The 27300-nt window shown below is 37.7% G+C and overlaps 1 protein-coding gene across 3 annotated transcripts in view; it reads right to left on the bottom strand.

Moving 5' to 3' along the window:
* Positions 1-1517: 1517 nt before the first annotated feature.
* The window catches only part of RBBP6 (RB binding protein 6, ubiquitin ligase), a 49004-nt gene continuing 23221 nt past the window's right edge, over positions 1518-27300 (bottom strand). For 2 of the 3 annotated variants that reach the window (XM_082362382.1, XM_082362380.1), the window contains 5 exons: positions 25962-26030; positions 23608-23970; positions 23224-23325; positions 20629-22386; positions 1518-20340 (listed from right to left, as the gene is read on the bottom strand). In XM_082362382.1, coding sequence (XP_082218508.1) covers positions 18759-20340; positions 20629-22386; positions 23224-23325; positions 23608-23970; positions 25962-26030 — 3874 coding nt within the window. In that variant the 3' untranslated portion in view covers positions 1518-18758. The remainder of the gene's footprint in view (positions 20341-20628; positions 22387-23223; positions 23326-23607; positions 23971-25961; positions 26031-27300) is intronic. The other variant, XM_082362381.1, reaches the window with a different exon arrangement.

Here is a 27300-nt window from a genome sequence, read left to right as displayed (position 1 = left end):
TTAATAATTCATAGAAAAACTAGACAGGAAATAAGTAAGGGTATAAAAGACCCAATATTTTAACCAACTTGACCTAATTGACATTTATAGAACATTCCACATAACAGCAGCAGAGTACACATTCTTTTCCAGTGTACATAAAACATTTACCAGGATAAACCATGGTCTCTGTCATAAAACAGATCTCAAGAAAATGGATTAAAATTATATGAAGTACCTTCTCAGACCAAAATGGAATTAAATTGGAAATCAGTAACAGAAATAAATCTGAAAAAGCCCCCAAGAGTTGGAAACTAAAAAACACATTTCTAGAGGCAGAGTCAAGATGGCGGACTAGGAGGATGAGGAATTCGTGTCTCTGCACAACTAGGGCACCTACCAGGCACTGGTGGGGGACCATGGACACCTAAGGGGATGGGAGGAACCCCCAGAAACTGGGTAGGATGTGGGGAGTAGTGAGGGGAGAGGAGAAGTGGAGGCTGGACTGGACCGGCACCTCTGAGGGGCGGCTGGGGGAGTGAAAGGGATCCCATGCCTGGAGGGGAAATGGGGGGGGACCATTGGGAGGGCAGAGGACCAAAAGGGAGCATGGCCAGCGTTTAGCCGGTCCACTTGGGCCCCCGGGAACCTGCTGAGATCCCAGGCCTGACCCTCTGCACACTGAGTCCCCCTCCAGCCATGCGGGTCCTGAGGGAGTGAGAGGGAGGGAAGGGGGAGCAAAAGTAAAGGCCGGACCTCTGGGACTGGCACCCCTGAGGGGTGGCTGGGGGAGGGGAGGAGTTCCTACACCTGGCGGGACCCACCCACAGTTAGGGGTCCAGAGGCAATGGAGGAGACTCTGGAGGGGGAGGGGGTGGAGGAACGGAAGGGACCACAGCCAGCATTTTCCCTGTCCACTTGGGCACCAGGGAGCCTGTTGGACTCCTGGGCCTAATCTTCTGCCCTTAGAGTCTCCCTCCTCCTGTGCAGAACCCAAGCACCGCCCTTACACTCCCACCCAGAGCCCTACCTCTACAGGTGGCACTCTGAGAACCCCTCCAACTGCCCTGGGCCTAAACCGCACCCACAAACCCTCACCCAGGGACTTACCTCCAAACTCCGGAACTCCACACTTCAGAGGCCCCCCTCTGGACGTGCCACCTCTCCCCTTCTGCACAGGTGCTAAGCCTAGGCCCCACTCCATGCTTAAACTGCACTCCCCAGCCTAGGCCCCACCCCACCCTAAACCCAACCCCTGCCTAAGTTCCACACTCCCGTCTAGGCTCTGCACCCCCCTAGTCAAGGCCTTTTCGGGCCTTTTTTTTTTTCTTTTTTCTTCTTTTAGGTTGGGCCTCTGTATTACCTTGTTGTTGTTGATTCACTTATATTTTTACTTTTTCTAATAAATCTTTTATTTTTCTAATTTTATTTTATTCTTTATACTTTGTTATTGTTCTGCTCCTTTTGACTTCTTCCTTTTTTTTTTCCTTTTTTCTGCTGTGGTTTCCTTTTACCTTGTTGCAGTTGTTTCACTTATATTTTTATTTTTCCTAATATATTTCTTATCTTTCTAGTTTTATTTTTTATTCTTTGTTATTGTACTGCTTCTTTTTTTCTTTTCTTTTGCCTCGCCACACGGCTTGCAGGATCTTGATTCCCAGGCTGGGGGTCAGGTCTGAGCTCCTCCAGTGGGAGCGCCGAGTCTAAACCACTGTACTAACAGAGAACCTCAGACCCCAGGGAATATTAACTGGAGTGAGGCCTCCCAGAGGTCCTCATCTTGGCACCAATACCTGGCTCTACCCAACTGCCTGCAAACTTCAGTGCTGGATGCCTCAGGCCAAACAACAAATAAGACAGGAATTCAGTCTTGCCCATCAAACAAACAAACAAACAAACAAACAAACAAAAATATGTTACAGATGAAGGAGCAAGGTAAAAACCCACAAGACCAAATAAGTGAAGATGAAACAGGCAACCTACCTGAAAAAGAATTCAGAGTGACGACAGTAAAGATGATCCAAAATCTCAGAAACAGAATGGAGAAAATACAAGAAATGTTTAACAAGGACCTAGAAGAACTAAAGAGCAAACAAACAGTGATGAAAAAACACAATAACTGAAATTAAAAATACTCTAGAAGGAATAAATAGCAGAATAACTGATGCAGAAGAATGAATAAGTGAGCTGGAAGATAAAATGGTGGAAATAACTGCCACAGAGTAGAATAAAGAAAAAGAATGAAAAGAATTAAAGACAGTCTCAGACACCTCTGGGACAACATTAAACACACCAACATTCGAATTATAGGGGTCCTAGAAGAAGAAGAGAAAGAGAAAGGGTCTGAGAAAATATCTGAAGGGATTATAGATGAAAACTTCCCTAACATGGGAAAGGAAATAACCACTCAAGTCCAGGAAGTGCAGAGAGTCCCATACAGGATAAACCCTAGGAGAAACACACCAAAGCACGTATTAATCAAACTAACAAAAATTAAATTCAAAGAAAAAATATTAAAAGCAGCAAGGGAAAAGCAAAAAATAACATACAAGGGAATCCCCATAAGGTTATCAGCTGATTTCTCAGCAGAAGCTCTACAGGCCAGAAAGGAGTGGCAGGATATATTTAAAGTGATGAAAGGGAAAAACCTACAACCAAGATTACTCTACCCAGCAAAGATCTCATTCAGATTTGACAGACAAATCAAAAGCTCTTTACAGACAAGCAAAAGCTACGAGAATTCAGCACCACCAAACCAGCTTTACAACAAATGCTAAAGGAACTTCTCTAAGCAGCAAACACAGGAGAAAAAAAAGACCCATAAAAACAAACTCAAATCAATTAAGAAAACGGTAATAGGAATATACATATCAATAATCACCTCGAATATAAATGGATTAAATGCTCCAACCAAACGACACAGGCTTGCTGAATGGATACATAAACAAGACCCTTATATATGCTGTCTACAAGAAACCCACTTCAGACCTAGGGACACATACAGACTGAAAGTGAGGGGATGGAAGAAGATATTCCATGCAAATGGAAATCAAAAGAAAGCTGGAGTAGCAATACTCATAACAGACAAAATAAACTTTAAAATAAAGACTGTTACAAGAGACAAGGAAGGACACTACATAATGATCAAGGGATAAATCCAAGAAGAAAACATAACAATTATAAATATTTATGCACCCAACATAGGAGCACCTCAATACATAAAGCAAACGCTAACAGCCATAAAAGGAGAAATCAACAGTACCACAATAACAGTGGGGGACTTCAACACCCCACTCACACTAATACATCATCCAGACAGAAAATAAATAAGGAAACACAACTTTAAATGACACAATAGACCAGATAGACTTAATTGATATTTAGAGGACACTCCACCCGAAAGCAGAAGAATACACTTTCTTCTCAAGTGCACACAGAGCATTCTCCAGAATAGATCACATCTTGGGTCACGAATCAAGCCTTGGAAAATTTAAGAAAATTGAAATCTTATCAAGCATCTTTTCCAACCACAATGCTATGAGATGAGAAATCAATTACAGGGGGAAAAAACTGTAAAAAACACAAATACATGGAGGCTAAACAGTGTGCTGCTAAATAACCAAGAGATCACTGAAGAAATCAAAGAAGATATTTTAAAAATACCTAGAAACAAATGACAATGAAAACATGATGATCCAAAACCTATGGGACACAGCAAAAGCAGTTCTAAGAGGGAAGTTTATAGCAATTCAAGCTCACCACTTTTGACAAAATTCAACACCAATTTATGATAAAAACTCTCCAGAAACTGGGCATAGAGGGAACCTACCTCAACATAATAAAAGCCAAGTACAGCAAAGCCACAGCAAACACCATTCTCAATGGTGAAAAACTGAAAGCATTTTCTCTAAGATCAGGAATGAGACAAGGATGTCCACTCTTGCCACTATTATTCAACATAGTTTTGGAAGTCCTAGCCACAGCAATCAGAGAAGAAAAAGAAATAAAAGGAATACAAATTGGAAAAGAAGAAGTAAAAATGTCACTGTTTGCAGATGACATGATACTAGACATAGAAAATCCTAAAGATGCCACCAGAAAACTACTAGACTTAATCAATGAATTTGGTAAGGTTGCAGGACACAAAATTAATCCACAGAAATCTCTTGCATTCCTATACACTAATGATGAAAAATCAGAAAGAGAAATTAAGAAAACAATCCCATTTACCATTGCAACAAAAAGAATAAAATACCTAGCAGTAAACCTACCTAAGGAAGCAAAAGACCTGTAGTCAGAAAACTATAAAACACTGATGAAAGAAATCAAAGATGACATAAACACATGGAGAGATATACCATGCTCCTGGATTGGAAGAATCAATATTGTGAAAATGACTATACTACCCAAAGCAATCTACAGATTCAATGCAATCCCTATCAAATTACCAATGGCATTTTTCACAGAACTAGAACAAGAAATTTTACAATTTTTAGGGAAACACAAAAGACCCCGAATAGCCAAAGCAATCTTGAGAAAGAAAAATGGAGCTGGAGGAATCAGGATCCCTGACTTCAGATGATACTACAAAGCTACAGTCATCAAGACAGTATGGTACTGGCACAAAAACAGAAATATAGATCAATGGAACAGGATAGAAAGCCCAAAGGTAAACCCACACACATATGGTCACCTTATCTTTGATAAAGGAGGCAAGAATATACAATGGAGAAAAGACAGCCTTTTCAATAAGTGGTGCTGGGAAAACTGGACAGCTACATGTAAAAGAATGAAATTAGAACACTCCCTAACACCATACACAAAAATAAACTCAAAATGGATTAAAGACCTAAAGGAAGGCCAGACACTATCAAACTCTTAGAGGAAAACATAGGCAGAACACTCTATGACATAAATCACAGCAAAATCCTTTTTGACCCACCTCCTAGAGTAATGGAAATAAAAACAAAAATAAACAAATGGGACCTAATGAAACTTAAAAGCTTTTGCACAGCAAAAGAAACCATAATCAAGACGAAAAGACAACCCTCAGAATGGGAGAAAATATTTGCAAACGAAGCAACTGACAAAGGATTAATCTCCAAAATATACAAGCAGCTCATGCAGCTCAATATCAAAAAAACAAACAACCCAACCCAAAAATGGGCAGAAGACCTAAAAGACGTTTCTCCAAAGAAGACATACAGATGGCCAAGAAGCACATGTAAAGCTGCTCAACATCACTAATCATTAGAGAAATGCAAATCAAAACCACAGTGACGTATCACCTCACATTGGTCAGAATGGCCATCATCAAAAAATCTAGAAACAATAAATGCTGGCTGGACTTCCCTGGTGGCGCAGTGGTTAAGAATCCACCTACCAATGCAGGGGACACGGGTTCGATCCCTGGTCTGCGAAGATCCCACATGTCGTGGAGCAACTAAGCCCATGCGCCACAACTACTGAACCTGAACTCTAGAGCCCACGAGCCACAACTACTGAGCCTGCAGGCCACAACTACTGAAGCCCACACACCTAGAGCCCGTGCTCCGCAACAAGGGAAGCCACCACAATGAGAAGCCAGCGCACTGCAACAAAAAGTAGCCCCCGCTCGCTGCACCAGAAAAAGCCTGTGCACAGCAATGAAGACCCCATGCAGCCAAAAATAAATAAATTAATTTAATTTAAAAAAAACAATAAATGCTGGAGAGGGTGTGGAGAAAAGGGAACCCTCCTGCATTGTTGGTGGGAATGTAAATTGATTTAGCCACTATGGAGAACAGTATGGAGGTTCCTTAAAAAACTAAAAATAGAATTACCATAGGACCTAGCAATCCCACTACTGAGCATATACCCTGAGAAAACCATAACTCAAAAATATACATGCACCACAATGTTCACTGCAGCATTATTTACAATAGCCAGGACATAGAAGCAACCAAATGTCCATCAACAGATGAATGGATAAAGAAGATGTGGCACATATATACAATGGAATATTACTCAGCCATAAAAATGAATGAAATTGAGTTATTTGTAATGAGGTGGATGAACCTAGAGTCTGTCATACAGAGTGAAGTAATTCAGAAAGAGAAAAACAAATACTGTATGCTAACGCATATATATGGAATCTAAAAAAGTGGTACTGATGAACCTAGTGGCAGGGCAGGAATAAAGATACAGACATAGAGAATGGGCTTGAGGTCACAGTGGGGGAAGGGGAAGCTGGGATGAAGTGAGAGAGTAGCATTGACATATATACACTACCAAATGTAAAATGGATGGCTAGTGGGATGCTGCTGCATAGCACAAGGTGATCAACTCGATGCTTTGTGACGACTTAGAGGGATGGGATAAGGAGCGTGGAGGGAGGCCCAAGAGGCAGGGGATATGGGGATATATGCATGCATATAGCTGATTCAATTTGTTGTACAGCAGAAACAAACACAACATTGTAAAGCAATTATACTCCAATAAAGATGTGGAAAAAAATATTTAAAAACTCACTTCCAAATAACCCATGGGTGAAAGGAGAAATCAAAAAGGAAACTAGAAAGAATTTTGAACTGAATGAAAATGAAAACACAACATATAAAAATGTGTTGAATGCAACTAATGGAATATTTAAATGGAAACTTGTAATACTAAGTGAATATTTTAGAAAAGAAGGATCACAACTAAATAACTTTAGCTATTACCTTAAGAAACTAGAGAAAAAGGAGCAAAAGAAGCACACAGTAAACAAAAGAAAGGAAATAATAAAGATTAGAACAGAAATCAATGAAATAGAAAACTGAAAATACAGACAAATCAATGAAAAAACCCTGATATTTTCAAGATCAATAAAATTAATAAATTTCTAGCCATACTGATCAGGAAAAAAGAAAGAGAAGACACAAATTACCAATATCAGGAATGAGAGAGATGACACTCCAGATTTATGGATATTAAAAAGGATAATGGAGAATATTATGATAACTTTATGTTGATAAATTTTACAGCTTAGATAAATTAGACAAATTCCTGGAAAGACAAAAATGATCAAAGTTCACTCAAGAATACTGTACTATACGAGATCAATATATAAAAATCTATTGTAGTTCTACACACTAATAATGAACAACCAAAAATCTAATTAAGAAAGCAATTCCATTTACAATAGCATGAAAAAACATACCTAGGAATACATTTAAAGAAGGATGCACAAAGCTTTTACACTGAAAACCACAAAACACTGCTGAAAGAAATTAAAGAAGATATAAATAAATGGAAAGCTATCCACTGTTCATGGACTGGAAGACTTAATATTATCAAGATGGCAATACTATCAAGAGAGATCTAGAGATTCAATGTAATCCCTATCAAAATTCCAACTGCCTTTTTTTTGCAGAACTGGACAAACTAATCCTAAAATTCATATGGAAATGTCAGGGACTCAGAATAACCAAAAAATTATATTTTAAAAGAACTAAGTGGGAGGACTCACACTTCCCAATTTAAAAACTTTAATGTGGTATTGGCTTAAGGATAAGCATATATTATCAATAGTATAGAGTTAAGAATCCAGATATAAACCTTCACATTTATGGGCAATTGATTTGGAGAATATGTCAAGATTCAATGGGGAAAGAGTAGTCTTTCAACAAATGGTGCTAGGACAAGTGAATATCCAGATGCAAGAGAATGAATTTGGACCCCCTACCTCCTTCCACAGGCCAAAATTAACTCAAAATGCATCATAGACCTCAGTGTAAGAGGTAAAATAATAAAATTCTTGGAAGAAAATGTAGGAGTAGATCTTCATGACCTTAGATTAAGCAAGTTTTCTTTGACGTGACACATAAATTAACAAAAGAAAAAATAAGATAAATTGGACATCATCAAAATTTAAAACTTTTGTGCTTCAAAAGACACCATAGCAGAAATAAAAAGACAACACAAAGACTGGGAGAAAATATTTGCAAACTGTATATCTGATAAGGGACTTGGATCCAGACTATATAAAGAACTCTTACAACTTAACAGAGGAAAGACAAATAGCCCAAGAAAAAGTTGGGCAGGGAATCTGAATAGATATTTCTCCCAGAAAGATATGCAAATTGCCAATAAGCACATGAAAAGATGCTTAATATCATCAGGAATGAGGGAAATGCAAATCCAAACCACAATGAAATATCAGTTTACATCCACCAGGATGGCTATAAACAAGAAGATGGACAATAACAAGTGCTGAGGAGAATGTAGAGAAATTGGAATTCTCCAATTTTTGGTGAGAACATAAAATGGTACAGCTGTTTTGGAAAGCAATAGTTGAGTTGAGTTTTGGAAAACAATTTGGCATGTAACCCAGCAAATACACAAGACTGAAAATTGAAAATATACATCCACCAAAAGACTTGCACATGAATGTTCAATAGCAGCATTATTCATACTAGCCAAAAAGGAGCAATAAGTCAAATGCCCATCAATTGAGGCATCAACAAAAAGTGGTATAGCCAATGGAACCTAATCAAACTTAAAAGCTTTTGCACAGCAAATAAGACCATTAGCAAAATGAAAAGACAGCCTACAGACTGGGAGAAAATATTTGCCAACAATGTGAACCAACAAGGGGCTAATGTTCAAAATGAAAAACAGCTCATACAAATCAGTATTTTAAAAAAACCTGATAAAAAATGGACAAAGGACCTGAATAGACATTTTTCCAAAGAAGACATACAGATGGTCAAGATGCAAATGAAAAGGTGCTCAACATCACTAATCATCAAGGAAATGTAAATCAAAACCACAATGAGATACTACCTCACATCTATCAGAATGGATATTATCAAAAAGACAAGAATAACAAGTATTGGTGAGGATGTGAAGAAAAGAGAACACTCATGCACTGTTGGTGGGAATGTAAATTGGTGCAGCCACTATAGAAAACAATATGGAAGTTCCTCAAAAAATTAAATAGAACTACTGTACGATCTGGCAATTCCACTTCTGGGTATTTATCCAAAGAAGGCAAAAACACTAGTTCAAGAACATATATGTACCCCTACGTGCACTGCAGCTTTATTTACAACAGCCAAGATATGGAAGCAACCTAAGGGCCCATCAATAGATGAATGGATAAAGAAGATGTGGTATATATATACAATGGAATAGTACTCAGTCATAAAAAAGAATGAAATCTTGCCAGTTGTGACAATATGGATAGACACATGGAGGGTTATTATGCTAACTGCAATAAGTCAGACAAAGAAAAATAAATGCCTTATGATTTCGCTTACATGTGGAATCTAAAAACCAAAACAGAAACAAACAAAAAAACCAAAAACAGACTCAGATACCGAGAAAAAAAATGATGGTTGCCAGGCAGGGGATGGGGGGAATGGACAAAATAGGTGAAGGGGATTAAGAGGTACAAATTTCCAGCTATAAGATAAATAAGTCATGGGGATGTAATGTACACATAGGCAATATAGTTAATAATATTGTAACAACTTAGCATGGTGACAGATGGTAACTGGTCTTACTGCAGTGATCATTTTATAATGTATAAAAATATTGAATCACTATGTCATACACCTGAAACTAATATACTTTATTATAACTCAATAAAAATTTTTAATTAAAAAACAAGCGCATGGAAAGGTATATGGAAGACAAATCCCTTAGCTATACCCTACAAAGAATCAGAGTTACCAAAAGAATAAAAGAGGTGGAGGAAGAGAAGAAGAAATAAGGAAACAGTGGAAGAAAAAGTTCCTGACCTAAAGGAAGAACTTAGGTTGATATAGTTGACCAAGGATTCTAGGCACAAATCTAGAATGGCCTTGAAAACATGAGCAGTCCAGAAATTTATAGAATCTTGGGGGAAACTTTGACATTTTACAGGCCCACGTTTTGCTAAGCTGGAGGACTTGGCAAAGTCCTCCAGCTGACATTGTTTAACAATATTATTGATGATAGAGAGTCAGATTGAGGGATTCCAGCTAAACATAGTGGACTGAATATATTTCTTTCTGATTCTTCCTGAAAATTCACTATAATGATAATAAAGGGAGAAAAGGGGCACAAATGAACAAGAACAAGACAAGGAGAAGAAATAATAGCAACACATTTTTGGAAGGTGAAATTCATATGGACGAGTAGAAACTGACCAGAAAATCAGAGGTCTAAATAAGTAGCCCAAAGTGAGGCTATTCATAACACAGAAGCCCAGGAAGAATCAGAATACATAGGTGACAGATACTACTGAAGGCAGCAATGCAGGTAGGGCCAGAAGGGTGAATACACAGCAGCTCATCCTGCAGAAGAATGGAGACTAGCTCAACGAGAGCAGTGGTTCCCAACCCTTGGCTGCACATTGGAATCCTCTGGGAGACGTATTAAATCAGAAACTCTGGAGGGTAGCATCCACCCAGTTTTCAGTATTTTTAAAGCCCCCCAGGTAATTTCAATATGCAGCCCTGTGAGAACCACTGAACAGAAAGCCTCTGGATGTAAGGACATCAGGGGTGCTATAATGAGAATAGGAAGATCAACTCTAAGTCTATATACCGAATGAAGCCTACCTGGCTCCCCAAAAGTTCCTGGTAGCAAGCTTTGTAATTATATTGCACCTCCTCTATCCCATTCTGAAGAGTGGAAAATTCCTCTTTGGGGAAACTAGCCCAAGAAAAATGTCTGGGAGGTACTAGCAGCTGGGGCTTCCCTAATGAAATGATCCAAAAAGAACAATAGAACCCACTTGACAAACACCACACACAGTTTTTAATGCAAGGGACAAGAACCAAAAGAAAAAAAAAAACCCTCAAAACCTATCATCTCTCCACAAGTCCTATTATATCCATGAAAAAAGAACAAAATGTTACAAAAAGGGAATAAAACAAGAAAGAATTCTGAGAAATTAAAAATATGCTAGCAGAAATAAAAATTGGGAAATGTTGAGGAGTCTTCACCATAAAAAACATAGATAGAAAATAAGAGAAAAGGGGTAAGAAAATTAGATAATCAGTCCAGGAAATCTAACACCTAAATAATAAGCCCCAGGAGAAAACTGGAATGGGGGGATATTGTCCCACAAGTAATAAAAGAATGTTTTCTAGAACTGAAGGACATGAATTTCCAGATTGAAAGGGCTCATAGAGCACTCAGCAAAATAAATTTTAAAAACTCACATCAATGTACATCACTGGGCTTTTTAATGCACCCAGGATAGGAGAAAGTTCCCAAAAGTTTCCTGGGAGGGGGGGGGGGAAATATATATATATATATATAAATGGATTAGAAGTCAGAATGGATTTGAACTCCTTATCAGCAATGCCAAGCTGTATCATGAGAAAGGCCTCCAAGTACGAGTGAAAATAATTTCCAACCTAGAATTCTATGCCTTGTCAAGCCATAAATCAAATGTGGGGTGGAGTAAAAACACTTTTTAATATTATAGGAGCTCAAAAAATTTACCTCTCAGGAATTTACTAGAGCACATGCCCTCCACCCCAAATGACATGCCCTCCACCCCAAATGAGGAAACAAACCTAGAAAGAGGCACACAGGATGGAAAACACAAAGATAAAGTGCAGGTGAGAGGCTGAGGAAAATTCCCAGGATAGTAAAATAAGCTTGTGGGATCAGAGCTGTGCAGCAGGCCTAGAAGAGAACCCATTTTTAAAAAATAGGAATAGCTATAAAGAAGGTTCTAGAATTATCACAAGAAAAAAGAAAAAACTGAAGGAACAAGATTTATTTGAATATGCCAAGAGGTTGTTTACATTCTTGGTAATCCATAGGAAACAAAACACTTTTTAAAATGAGCCAGTTATTAATTCCAGGAAAAACAAAATGTTATAAGAAAGAAATCCTAATATACCAAATGACTTGATTCTGAATATATCATAATGTACACACCATTCGATTAGCCCAAACAGTGAAACTTTTATTTGGAGGATGGGAGAGGATGTATATGTGGTGGGGCAGGGGCAGGTGGGGACAAGGAAGAGCTAAAGTAATAGTTAATACTTGAAACTGGAAAATCAAGAAATAGGAGTATGCTCTATTTTTGGGTTTTGGGTTTTGCTTTTGTTTTTAAAGAAAGAACTAGCAGAGTTGAAATTGCCTCTGAAGAATTGGAGTCAGGGTGCAATGCGTTAGGGCAGGAGACTGAATGTTAAGTCTTGAGGCAATTTGTGACTTTTAAAACTATGTACAACTTTGTTAAAAACAAAATTTAAAAGCCTTCCAATTGATAATGTGTAAATCATGATCTGGGTGAACTTCATGAAAAAACTAACCATCATAGACAAATCCTGGTGGAAGTGTCAAGGTGGGGGGGAGAAGGGAGAATCAGGTTGGCTTTGGCCTTGTAATTCTAAACACCTGAGGGCAATGGAACTTTGTTTTATTGGAATTTTATTATCAGTGACATCTTTTTCAGATGTTAATTGACCATTTGTATTACTGAGTAATAGTTGAGTTTGTAATTTTTAAAAGTTGTAGAGGGAAAAAAAGTTGCTATTTTAAAGAACAAACTAGCTTCTTCTGCCCCCTAATGGCATAATTCATCACAGGAGAATTGTTTCTTGGTTCAGAAAAATAACTTAATGATTAATTTCAGTTTAAAAGATGAAGAGCCTATGGTATAGGACTGAAAAGAAGGATGATGCTGTACATAGAAAAATGAGAGGAAAATTTATTCTAGGAGAAATGTCATAAAAACTTATGATGACTGAGACCCTAGTGAGATTAGAAGAGAAAAATCAGCACCAAGAAGAGACATCAGGAAATCAAAAAGGGGTAAACCAAGATAAACCAGATCTCAACAACTACCATCAGAAATAATGAGGAAGGACCTGGGTTTCCAATTGACTGTCTGATTTGAAAAATAAAGACCTAAACTAGTAAAGAAAAGGTGATTCTACAAGGCTGGAGGAAAACTGATCAACACTTGAGTTACGCAATGAAACAAAATTTTGGATAAAAAATATTTAATCTGTCTAGAATTTTAAGATGTGAAAAAAAGCTACTTTAAATGGCTATCCAGTTCTCTCAAACTACTTACTGAAAAATCTATCCTTCTCACATTTATTTATGCTGAAGCTGTTACTACTCTTATACTTGGATCAATTTCTGGAATTTTATTCAATTCCACTTAATTGTCTGCCCTTGCTAGTACCAATACCATAATGATTTGAAAATTATATATCTTTAAGTGTTTTTTCCCCTTACCTGTAACAGCAAGGGGAATGAGGTCTGTGTGGCCTAGCCTTCTTCCTGGCAATGAGACCAGGTATAGCAATCTATATTTGGATAAAATTGTCCCCTTTACCAATCAACACTGTAGCCTAAGATCCAGGTTAAGGAACTCTGAAGTGCAATTTCCATCATATCAAAAGTGGACTCAAAGGGAATATTCCTCATGTGCTCCACAACCTACCCTGTCCCTCCAACTTACAAGGTGTTCATAATGCCTGTGATGATCTATTTGTACTTCTCAAGAGGCCATCTGCTTTCTCAAGGAAAAGAATTAAAGGTGTTTACTTTTTTTTATAGCCAACAATACTGTATTATAAACTTCAAAGTTGCTAACAGACTACATCCTAATTGTTCTCACCACAAAAATAAATAATAATTACATGACGTGATAGAGATGTTGGCTAACACAATGCTGGCAATCATATTGCAATATATAAATCTATCAAATCAACAGATTATACACCTTAAACTTAAACAGGTTATGTCAGTTATATATAATAAAATAAGAGTTGTGCTAATTAGGTTTTTTGATATTAGAAACATTTAAAATTACAAGATAGGGACTTCCCTGGTAGCACAGTGGTTAAGAATCTGTCTGCCAATGCAGGGGACACAGGTTCGAGCCCTAGTCTGGGAAGATCCCACATGCCGTGGAGCAACTAAGCCCGTGCGCCATAACTACTAAGCCTGCGCTCTAGAGTCCGCGAGCCACAACTATGGAGTCTGCATGCCACAACTACTGAAGCCTGCACACCTAGAGCCCGTGCTCTGCAACAAAGAGAAGCCACTGCAATGAGAAGCCCATGCACCGCAACAAAGAGTAGCCCCCACTTGCCACAACTAGAGAAAGCCCACGCGCAGCAACGAAGACCCAATGCAGCCAAAATATATATATATAAATAAATAAAATTAATCATCAATGTGATTTTGTAAATTGATATTTATTAAATTTATATTTCCAAAGCCAATTAATATTTAAGATAATTGTTATTTAAATATATATTATTAAATTAAGAAATACACACTAAATATAGAAAAATAACATTTCCCAGAGTAATTACAAGAGGTAATGACTGATTGCATGACGGGAAGTCTGTTCTTTAGCCTGAGATTCTGACTCAAGTAAAGCCAAGATTCTTTGGATTCTTGGATTGGGTTCTTTTTGAATCTGAATTAATTTGATGAAGTCAAATTAAAATCCTTCCAAAATATCAGTTCAATTCAGGGGGTTCAAAATTTCATGAATTGTCAGTTTCAACCTTTTCTTAATAATTGCTACTAACTGATGAACTGCTATTTTTATTCTTAGCATATTTCCAACAGTAATAATCACCAGATGGCCACCCACCACTGAGTGACCAAAAAAACCCAAAAAACAAAAACAAAAAAACCTTAAAAATGTGGTATTGTGGCAGAAATTACATTCTTCTATGTCTGCCCCTCCTATGCTTTACCTGGTATCTAGCACTGATACAGTTTGCCTCATGTTCATTTTTCATTAAATTTGTTAATTTTTAGGACATGAAAAAGAATCAGTCTACCAGCTTTATTCATATATCATTAAGCCTAGGTAAAAACATTGATAAGCAATTATTATCATTTTAAGGTGCTAATGTCTCTACAAAAGAATATTTTCTTTTAAATCCTAAATGTATGTCCACTCTTATATTAGTATCTTTTACTACTAAAGACTTTAACAATTAAATTGAGCAAGATTCATACTGGCCAAGCCAACTTCATAGCAAATTACTAAATAGCCACATTGCAAAGTGGAAAAGATTCATGTTGGTGCTGGCTTTAATAAAAGATCACTGTTCACCCTCCAGCTTTAAGTGCATAATGAAATTATCAATAGCTATTTTTTAAAAGTCTTTTAAAAAAAATTTTTTTTAAATAAATTTATTTTATTTTTGGCTGCATTGGGTCTTCGTTGCTGCACGCGGGCTTTCTCTAGTTGAGGTGAGCGGGGGCTATTCTTTGTTGCGGTGCACAGGCTTCTCATTGTGGTGGCTTCTCTTGTTGCGGAGCACGGGCTCTAGGTGCACGGGCTCAGTAGTTGTGGCGCATGGGCTTAGTTGCTCCGCAGCATGTGTGATCTTCCTGGACCAGGACTCGAACCCTTGTCCCCTGCACTGGGGATTCTTAGCCACTATACCACCAGGGAAGCCCTAAAAAAGTCCTTTTAACATGATCTTAAAATAACCTCAAAGGCAACAAAGAAAGACTTGATAAACTGTTTATACTTGAGGTTACTGAAAAAATTCACGTGAAATCTTTGAATATTCCTGTTAACCCCATTTCTTTCACATTGTATGCCTGTTATTCACTTATAGCAGCTCTACATTACCCTTTATCAAGGAGTTAAATGGTTTACTTTTATTCAGTTCTCTTTTCATGATCATTCTCAATTCTTAAAAAATGTGAAAAATGTTAATGTCAAAAGGATGTGATTATCATACATAAAAAGAAAAAGCAGGGTACACTATACACATGTATTAGTGAGGCTTTTGTTGTTGTTAAGAGACCCACTGAAGCTAGCTTAAGTAAATGGCAGTAGTGTAAAAGCACTCATAAGAAAGTTCCAAATCAGAGGTTCTGTTCTATGTAGTTCTGTACAATAAGAACAGTGCTCATTAAAGGAATTAAAGGCAGGAAAAAATGGACAAGACATAGATGAGGACACTTGCACAAATCAGGATGCATAAACCATTAACTAGCTTTCTACCTCTCTGAATCTCTGTCCTAAACATTTTGGAGGGGATTTGCTTTCTTCATTAGGCATGCTGAGGCTAGCAAAGGAGTTATTTTTAGATTCCTAATTGTAAGGCTTTGGAGTTTCCCTGGCACACTGAAGCAGCCAGTCATTGGAAGGATACTATCACCCAAATCTATAGTAGCTCAAAAGTGTTTTCCTCTCTTTAAAAAGTTGACATATTCCTGGTTTCCATGATCCAGTGAGGGAGACAACCAAACAGAGCCTGTTAGTAAGCACTTTGGTGTTACTATAGCATATTCAGTGATGCTACTGCATCTTGAGTATGTATACTGAGGAAGGCAGACAGCACTGAGAGAACTCAAAACAATCAAGCTAACTCTCAAACAATGGGTAGGAACTTGTGAAGACAGGCAGAGGAAGGAAATTCCAGCCAGGTGAAACAGCCAATTGAGTTAAGATATAACATTGCCTTTTTGGAGAGGTTTCATGTGTCCAACTCCAAATGGCAGGGTGAGGTGGACAAGCTAGGCACTAGCCAGAGTACCCAAGGTTGGACTGAACCTTCATAGGCAGTGGAGTTGCCTGCTCGAAGTAGCATTAGACAACATGAGCCATCAGAATTTTTAAGGATCAAGTACTGCACCTAGCACAGTGCCCGGCAATTATTTCTTAAATTCTTTCAAGCCTTTTAATTTTGTTAAGCAGCATGCAGCACCTGTATCTAGATTTGGGGTTTAACCTGTTCAGATACAGCAAGATGGACAAGGGGCAGCAGGTTTTGGGAGTGTTAGCATGTGGTTGAAATGATGGGATATAGACAACTATAGAAGGAAAGACAATAAAAGAATGATTACGGGATGAGTTGAAACCTCAGGCCAATAGAGAATGGAGCTGAAAAAGCAGGTTGCAGATGACATACTGGAGTTTAAATTTAAGATGGGAATGGTGACAGGTGATTAACAACTCTGGAAAATTGTCACAGGAGTGGACTGCAATTAAAGTGAAGGTGAGGGCTTCCCTGGTGGCGCAGTGGTTAAGAATCCGCCTGCCAATGCAAGGGACACGGGTTCGAGCCCTGGTCCGGGAAGATCCCACATGCCGCGGAGCAACTAAGCCCACGTGCCTAGAGCCTGTGCTCAAGAGAAGCCACCGCGATGAAAAGCCCGTGCACCACAACGAAGAGTGGCCCCCACTTGCCGTAACTAGAGAAAGCCCGCGTGCAGCAACGAAGACCCATCTCAGCCAAAAAATAAACAAATAATTAAAGAAAAAAAAAAAGAGTGTAGTCTCGCTGGAGTATCTGAAAATACAAGTATGTGTTGTGGGTAGGGTGGGGTGAGGCTGGCAGTGGGCAGAACAGGCATCCCATCCCCGGTGATGGAGATGTCTAGGAATAAAAAAATGTGACTTCAGAATCACAACAAAAGCAGAGCCCTTTAAAGTCAAGTCTGTTTCATTTAAACGCAGTGTTTCCCAAACTTAACTCAGTCCTGAACGGCTTTCATGAGGTTAATAGCATTCTTATTATCACCCTTACAATTTTTCTTTAAATCATTCGTTTTTCCTTAAATATTAAATGCTGCATTACACACATTTAAGTATGTTTGAATACCATCTAAAACCGAGTACCAACAATGGTATACAGTACTGTAAATATGGTACACTCTGGAAATAATGAATCAAGGCAAGAAGACAGAAAATTAATAAAAGTTGCTGCTAATGTAAACCCTTTCCTCTTCTACTACCACAGTCCAATGCCTCCTGCCAAAGTACTTTAGGACCACTACCTCACACTAGAACTGGTCTTCTCCTGCTTTCAGCCATTGTCTTCTTAATCTCCATTTATACAGCTATGTTTCTAAAGTACCATTCTTATCCTAGCTCCCGACATACTTTCAATAGCTTTTATTGCTTACAATAAACTTCCTAAACCAGAGCCATTAAGGAAATCCATTGTAGCCTTACCTAGTGCTTCTGGACCTATTGCTGCTTGCTTCTGTCAACTGGACAGATTGGGTAGGCCACAGACTGTTGTGTTATTTAGTACTTTATCAAGGAATTTAATACTCATTTATCAGGGTTTCAAGAAAAATACATAACCATAAACAAAATTCCTCATCTCTAAAATTCAAGTCCAAACTTCTAATTACTACATTTTAAGACCCTTCCAGATTTATTCAACCAGATCTCCGATTAACCATGATTTCTTATTTCTGGCCACCTATTACCAGCCCACTAATGAAGTACATTTTCCATGTTTACTTCAGGATTTTATATATACAGTTCAGCTTATACTATTCAGCTTATACTAAAGTCTCAAAGGATATTTTAAATATGGAAATGGAAGGGGGAAGAGACATGACACACTTTCCTTCAAATAAGGCAAATATTCAACATTTGAAAAGTTTACTGAAAACTTTTATTGTAATCAAAAAGTGACATAACGGAGTTGTAATGAATTCAGCAAATCATTCTGCTGATATTTTAGAACTGATATCAGCTTTTGCCAGGCAATTAAAAAAATTCAAATGTGAAAATTTCACAGTACAGTAAACTCCACCCCAACTAATTAATGGTGGTTAAAAATAATAGGCCCTAGCAAAACCTCTCATGTTACATGGTCACAACTCACAATTCTGTACAAAAGTTCGTGTTATAAAGCTCTGATGTAAAAATCAAATAATCAAGCAGCAATATTTTAAGTGCAGCACAGGGTCTTCCATATCATTATTTACAAGGCTTGAATCTCTTTACATTATAACAAAATTTAATACAGATGACTTAGTAATTAAGTCAATTTTTAAAATCTGCCCTTTTACACAGTGACAGATTTCACTTTTTGGTCATCCTTCTCCTTCTCCTTTTCTTTATCTTTGCTCTTCTTTGACTTCTTTTTCTTATGTTTGTGTTTTTGGCTTTTTTCCAATTCTACTTCAGTGCCTGCATGCTTCTTATGCTTCTTATGTTTTTTATGTTTCTTGTGCTTTTTCTTTTCCTTCTTTTTCTTCTTCTTCTTGCTGTCCTGACTTTCTGCAGAGCTAGCACTGCTACTGTGGCTTCGGGTTTGGCTTCCAGAAGGGCTATGACTTCTACTTGGACTGACACTAGGGCTGCTTTGACTCTGGCTCCTGGTTACACCTACCTGGCTGACTGCTGCTATGTCCAGGCTCTCTTTTGCTTTCTCCATTACTTTATCTTTCAGTTCCTTAGAAATTTTTCCTGAAGTTTCTTCCTCTTTTACAGATACATTGCTTTCACTGTCACTTTCATTATAATCTGGTTCAAAAGCAGCTTCATCAGTTTCTCTAGTTAAGTCAGAGGACAGTCGAGAGGAATGACTTAACTGGGGTTTAGGCTTGATGGTGTTCTTATCAATTTGCCCAGTAACTTGCTCTTTCTCAATCTGTGGGTCCGGTGGGTTAAGTATATAAAGTGATTTATTGCCACTTGACTCTTTATTGTTCTTTGCCTCTAACACATGTTTCTCACGATCTTTACAGGGATTTTTATCTACAGATTTTGTCTCTTCACTTGAACGTTTAGAATCATAAGTGGCTTTGTGATCATGAGGTTTTTTGTCTCTTGAGGGACTAGAGTTACTTTTTTTGGAATCTCCTGTTCCTTTTTTAGGCAAATCTCTCTCCTCCCTTGGCTTAGTTTTTTGTCCAGCTGCAGAGTCTTTACTGCGAGAAGGAGAGTCTTTTCTTCTTGTTAATTCATTCCTTTCATCTCTACGTTTGGAACTTGAATACTCTCTGTTGTCATAATCAGTTTTTTTGTCTCTGTTGGGAGTGAAGTCTTTATTTGAGGAACCTCGAATAGAATCATGCTTATCTTCTTTGCCAGAAGTTCTAGTCTCTTTGGAAGATTGAGACAGACTTTTAAAATTTCCTTGCTCATTCAGACGGTCCAGATTACTATCTTTCTCTGGCTGAGTGCTGTTCTTCCTCTTTTCTGGGTTTTCCTTTTCCAACACTGAATGATCTCGATCTTTGGTTTTCCCCTTTTCACTAGATGCAGAGTTTTTTGAACTTTTGACCTCATGCTGTGTAATTTCATGGCTCACTTCCTTGGTGAGTTTCTGAATTTTCTCTGATGACTCACTTTCTTTTTCAGTATATTTGACTGCATTTGATGGTTTAGTGCTAACATTTTTTATAACACTGGCAGGTTTTCCTACACTTGATATAGGCTGTGTGGTGGATTTAACATCTTCTTCTTCAGATTCAAAGTCATCTTTATCCCATTTGGATTGAGGAACCTGAATCATAATAATAACATCTTCAGCAGGAGCTGTGTTATCATTATTATATTCTTCCATTGTTTTAATGACAGTTCGCTTTGTATCTGTTTTTTCTTCAGATTTCCGCACAGGACTGCCTCCAGTGGAACTGGTACTAAAAAGAATTAAAATATTTTTTAATTAATGAAGAACTTACAGTTATTAAACATTGATAAGTATAAAAAGACCAACTTAAACATGATAAATGTCCTTTTAACTTTCAAAAGCCACTTATTTTGCTCTGAGATATAAAGATTTAAGTGTATGATTATATAAAAACAAATGTGGCTCACCCCCAAAATCTACTTATCTTTTAACAATTCAGAGTAACCAGCTAACCCCCAACATCAATACATTCTTAATTAACATATTCCACTTTTTCCACCTGCCCATTATCAAATACCTGGTATAATCCACAAGTGTTGAGCTGGATCCTTCAGTTCCAGTCACTTTTCGCCTGACCTTTCCTTTGATTTTTTCTTGTTTAACTTTGCCAGATGTTGACTCCAATTTTTCAGAGGGTTCTTTTGTATTAGATATATTTTCTGTACTTCCAATTTTTTTACCAGTTTCTCTGTTAAGCTTGATTTTTTTGGCTGGAGCAGTTGATGATGAAATTTTGTCTTTTTCAGGCGTCCTATCCAGCTTTTCAATATCAAGTTCCATTTTGCGCTTTGGTGATGGTTTCACTATTTCAGTTACTTCTAATTTAGAGATTTTCATTGAAGATGACTCAAAATCTTTATCTCCACCTTTCTCTTCAGTTTTTCTTTTTCTTTTTTCTCCCTTGCTATCAAGTGGTTTACTTTTCTCATTGGGCTTCTTGGCCTTTTCTTCCTTACTAGTTAGCTTCTCTGACTTGATGTCTTTGGAGTAGTCCTTCTTCACTTTTTCCTCTTTGACTGGTTTTGTCTCCTGGTGTTCCTTCACTGACTTAGAGTGAGCTTTTCTGGGGGTACCAATGATCTTTTCATCTTTTTGAGAGGAAGATGATGATTTCACACTGTCAGTCTTTGGAGTCTCCTCTTTGGCTTTTTTAAGTGGAGGTTCAGATCGAGGAGATTTTTCACGCTCTCCATCTAGTTTTTCTTGAGGTCCTTTAGCAGGTTTTGCAACAGTTTCTTTTTTGGACACAGCAGATCCGTCATTTTTCCGTTTGGTCTTGTCACCTTTTGCTTTAGGTTTATCTTTTTCTCTCTTGTCTTTTTCAGACACTGATTTAAAAGTAATGGATTCAGCATCCATTGGTTCATCTCTAACAGGTGTAGCATCATCTCTACTTGGGAGAACAAACAATGAGTCTGTTTTATTTTCTTCACCACTTGTTGGCTCTCTTGATTTCCTAGAAGTTTCTAATAACTCTGGGTTTAGAAAGCCTTCACTTTCTTCCCCCTTTCTTCTTTTTCTGTGTTTCTTATGTTTATTTCCTTTACCATCTCCTGGAGCATTTTCACTCTCCTTCTCTTTTGACTTTGTATTATCCTTCTGATTGTGACTGTCTCTTGAGGAAAGCTTTTCTGGATAGTTGCCACCTATGTTTCGACTTCTATGACTCTGTCCACCAGAGTACTCCTCTCTGCGGCCTCTTGTGAAGGGAGAATTCCTGATATTAAGTGGTAAAAATCTCTCTGGAGAAAAGTTCTCTCTATTTGCTGATGGTCTAGGCTGTGCTCCAGCAGCATAGCCTTTGTAATATTTTTCATACCACTCTCTATATTTTCTCTCCCATTCTCGATAACGTTCTTTTTCAAATGGGTCTCTGAAGTCAACACTCCTCCCGTAATAAGCTTTCATGTCATAAGGTGGTGGAACTTCTCTGTACCTGTTAAAATATTCACGTTCTGTTTCTCCTTGAGGTACATTACGTTTATTAGGAGATTGTCCCCTAAATGCTTGAGGAGATCTTGATCGTGAATGATACCGTCTATATGGGGGTGACCTTGACCTAGATCGATGATACCCGTGAGATCTAGACCGTGAACGGTAATTTCGACTCTTTCCTCTGCCTCTTCTGGGGTATGGAGGTGATCGTGAATAGGAACGAGAATGTGAGCGGCTAAACGATCGAGAATAAGAACGTGATCGTGTTGAACCAGATCTTGATTTAGAATAAGTATATGAACTTCTTGAATAGGATGAACCACTATAGGGAGATTTGGACCTAAAAGCAAAAATAAAACAATAGTTGATAGTTGAGAAATATATACAAAATAAAATACAGACTCTCAGATTTCAGTATGTTCTCCTCACAGTTCATTATTTCTTTATATCGTTTCATCTTAGATGATTAAAGAGGCACAGTGACCTCTATTGGAATGGAATAAAGTACACAAAGATCAGAGCAATCACTTGTTATAAAACAAAAGTGAAATCTTAACAATTAGAGTGAAGTGCATTAATGTACTGTGAGTTATATGACCTAACATTAAATAAAATGCCAATTAAATGTAAACATTACTTCCTATCTGATTATTAAGTAGGAGTAACTTTTTTTGTCCTACGGTGGCCAACAGTCTGGCTTTAAAAGGAATATCTCAAGCATAAAAAATAAGTCTTTTAAACAAACTTCCTGGGAATATTTATAATTCAGTTTTTCTATCAATAAAGCAACTTGTATTCTACTGTTAGTTCATAATCACACAGGTTAATGTTCCAGCAGAAAGCTGTAGCCTTAGGTAAAAGGGTCCTCAGAAATGTAATCTTTGGCTAGTCCCCTATTTCTTTCCTTCCACAAACATTTCCCAATTATTTCACACTATAAATAACTTCAAGGGACAAGGGCAATTTAATCCCCATAACTGCTAGTTCTACACAATAGCATTTACAGTGAGATATTTCAATAAACAGATATTGGGAAATAAGCTACATTTCCATTTTTATAAACCTAGACCGAATCAGAAAAATTCCATCACTGCAATGTTATTTATATCCATAGCTAATCCCTGGATATTCAAAGTCCCATTTGTAATTCTGTTGTGAAGGCTTGCAAAACACTAACCTGGAAAATGAGCGCCTACGCTCCTTTTGAATCTTTTTGTATTCCATCAATTCCTTAGCAAAATCATTTGTAAACTCATCTAGCTTGGACTTTTTCTTTTCCCTAGTAAAATAAAGTTAAAGAGCGAAAGTTAACAAAAACCATTTAAGAAAACTAACAAGACAAATGTAATTAGATCATGAATGAAATGAATGAAATTGCCATTAGTTTTCCACTTTATAAGTAACTAGGAATCCCTGAGGAAGTTGTTTGTATGGCTTTGTTTAATTTTTAGGTGATTTTTCTTACACTAACTGGAAACACTGGAAAATGCTTCCAAAGATACCTATTTAACGTTACATCAGAAAATGAAAGTGTAGAGTAATTTCAAATTCAAACACTTACTCTTCTTTTAGTCGTCGTTGCTCTCTATAGAATTCTTCCCTGGACAAAGGTGGTGCTTGTGTTGTTGGGATGGTATTTGAATGAGCTGTCTGTACTCCTGATGATACCCAAGGTGCTGATAAATTGGCCGGAGCTGGAGGAAACCCTGGAGGGGGAACACTATACCCAGCAGGTGGTGGCTGGCCAGGAGGAAATTGAGGAGAAAACTGTGGAGGAGGAACACCTGGAGGGAGAGGAAGCGTATGGGGAGGAGGAGGATACAAGGGAGGGGGTGGGACAGGTACAAAAACTGGAGTTGCTGGTAGTGATGGGCCTTGAGTTCTCTGTGATCTTTCGCTGTGGTGTCGTCCACGGTTTATACTTCTGGAAAAATAAATTCCAAGATATTAAAGCATCTGAGACAAGTGAGCTTATCTTTTCTACTCATAATCTTTTCAATCCACAAACAATGGAAAAGAATCAACTATTCAAATAAGCACAGGGACACTGATATTGTTTATATGTAAAAGTAACATAATTTATATGTTAAAAACAACTTTTAAGGCCAGTTAGGGACTGAGATAAGTTTACAAGGCCTTCTTTATATGGAGATGCCATACTAAAAAGTTCTCTTTCCTGAAGTCCAAATTATCACTCCACAATGATCTCATTACTTCTTAAACTGTCAATTAAAGGAACTGACAGGTTAATGTCTCTGTGACCTATTTCTCCCCAAAATGCCTTCCAAGACCAAAAGTTTAAATGAAGAAAACTCACTTCCTATAATCTTTTTGAGGAAATAAGACCCTTCAAAGTAGAATAAACATGGGACTTCCCTGGTGGCATGGTGGTTAAGAATCCATCTGCCAGTGCAGGGGACACGGGTTCGATCGCTGGCCTGGGAAGACCCCACATGCCGTGGAGCGACTAAGCCCGTGCGCCACAACTACTGAGCCTGCATGCCACAACTACTGAAGCCCGCGCGCCTAGAGCCCGTGCTCCGCAACAAGAGAAGCCACCGCAATAAGAAGCCTGCGCACCACAACGAAGAGTAGCCCCTGCTCACCTCAACTAGAGAAAGCCCGCGTGCAGCAACAAAGACCCAACACAGCCAAAAACTAACAAATTTATTTAAAAACAAAGTAGAATAAATACTAGTTTTAACATTTGTAATTAACAACTGAAAATCTCACTTTTTCTCTCAAAGGGTTAGGTTAAAATTAATAGTGCTGGCCAAAGTTTCTAAATTCTGCCTCATCAAAGAAACAGTGGCTTCTTTAAAAAAGTGAGCTTATTTCTGTTAAGCTAAAAGGATCTTTAAATTATAGGTAACTGGTATACAATAGCAGCAGCTGGGATTTAGATTTCAGGCCTCTTTTCAGAGAGTCTGATTTAGTAAATATTATCTTCTTATTAAATATGTGATCTAGCAACAAAACAGTAGTTATCTTTCATAAGCTTAGCAATTCTCTTTGAAGCACTAGAAGATACCCTTTAAGTATGACCCAGATAGTAAGAACTATATGGCTTACTTCTTAGATTAACACTGCTTGTGCATCTTTTGGGCAAGGGTCCCTAACAATCTGCCTCTCCTTTTGGAAGAGAAGATGGTAGAAGATGGGGATAACTGAGTCTAGGGGAGAAATAAATGCAAGTCTTCTTCGCACTTGGGAGCTGAGCTGGTTAACATCCATCTTAAATTAAATCGACACCTTAGTTTGTCTGGGCCTTACTGACCGCCCTCTACACTCAACAGGGTAAATGTAAGCCAGTATTCTGCTGTGTGTTGACAGGGAGAAAGTAGTCCTTGGGAAGGAGTAGTAAAGATGCAGCCTTAAAAAACCAACATTTAAAACACTAAATGTAGGGACTTCCCTGGTGGCACACTGGTTAAGAATCCGCCTGCCAATGCAGGGGACATGGATTCAAGCTCTGGTCCGGGAAGATCCCACATGCTGCGGAGCAACTAAGCCCGTGCGCCACAACTACTGAGCCTGCACTCTAGAGCCCATGTGCCACAACTACTGAGCCCGTGTGCCTAGAGCCTGTGCTCCGCAACAAGAGAAGCCACAGCAATGAGAAGCCCGCGCATGGCAACGAAGAGTAGCCCCTGCTCGCCGCAGCTAGAAAAAGCCTGCATGCAGCAATGAAGACCCAAACGCAGACAAAAATAAATAAATTTATATATATTAAAAAAATACTAAATGGAACCTATTCTTTTATAGGCCTCTTAAGGGCAACTTCTTAAGATTTAAGCGAGGAAAGTATAAACCAAATGAACCCACTCCCCCTACCACTACTGTGCTTTTTAATTTGTGTTATATTTTTCAGTGTGTCATCAGATTACTGTTTTTCAAGATTTTTAGCAAGCCTACCTGTAGCAGCTTCTCTCCCCTCTTCTAATTTGCTGTGGTGGAGAAACCAGATATCCAAGCTTGTTGGAACTGTGTGGAAAGAAGGATAAAATAGGCTTGAGTATTATACACACCTTTTCGTATGTAGACTTTAATATACCTATTTTAACTATTCTGAAAACTTTTCCTTACTCTCTGATCCTGATTCTTAAACTTGTTTCAGATAGAGATATGAGCAAGTGGTATATTTACTTAAAATTAAATATTCTTTCTGATTAACATATTATAAACAATTAAGCTTCAATATATATTTTATGTAATACTGTATTATAATTAGCATTCTATAAGTTACTCTATGAACTTATTGTTATAGAAAAGGAAAAGAGCCCTTTTATCTGCTGGGCACTATGCAGAGGCATTTGACATGTGAGGTAAGTAGCACCATTCCAATTCTACAGATGAGGCAATGGAGGCTGAGAAGTAGAATCACACACCCATTGTCAATGTCATATAGCTAGCAAATGCAGGAGCTGGGACTCAAACCCAGGTCTGTCTCCAAATCCTGCGTTCTTTCTACTGATATATTCTGCTAGTCTCTCAACTAACATACTTTTTCTAACATACTTTTTCTATAAGAAGTTTGATTTATCTTTCAAACAAAAAGATTAAAGTTTTAGAATATAAGCCAGTTTACATAAATATATGAGCCCATTTATATGGGTTACATAAACAGAAATAATTATATAAAAACAATAAATAAATCTGATTTTTAATGCCATAGAACATCCTATAGAAGATCAAAGTTCTTAGTACTTCAGGGTAGAAAATCATACCCTAAATAATTTTTTGTTTTTTCTTCTGGGAGATGGAAGGATTTATTACTTGCAGCAAGTAAGGAGAACACCAGGGATCATTCAAAAAGCAGTGTGTCCCACACCCTACAGATTTTAATATGCAATAAAATTTCATTAACATAGCTAGTCAAAATGAGAAATTCTGTGTTTGAAAGACTTTAATCTTAGTATGTGTTTATTTACTCAAATCAAAAACATCCAAATTAAAGAGGAAAAAGTTTAATCTACTAGCATAATAACTGATTCAGTATTTAAAATATTCTTTCAAGTAATTCTTATCTGTTCATTAACTGAGATTCTGCCAAGATCACCATTTGTTAAGTCATAAAAGTAAAAAGAATTTACATGAGTTTACATCTTATTATTACAGAAAAGAATTACTCATTTTTTTAGAAAAATTCTTCATATAGTCTTGAATTTGTGACATTTTACATAAAAACTGTGTTAACATGGCATATAAAAGAGTTTACAATAAAAGACACTCAGCACACACTGCTTAGACTGTA

Source organism: Balaenoptera borealis (genome assembly GCF_965194805.1).
Source record: "Balaenoptera borealis genome assembly, chromosome: 16".
Classification (NCBI taxonomy): Eukaryota; Metazoa; Chordata; class Mammalia; order Artiodactyla; family Balaenopteridae; genus Balaenoptera; species Balaenoptera borealis.
This window is presented reverse-complemented; position numbering and strand designations above follow the sequence as displayed.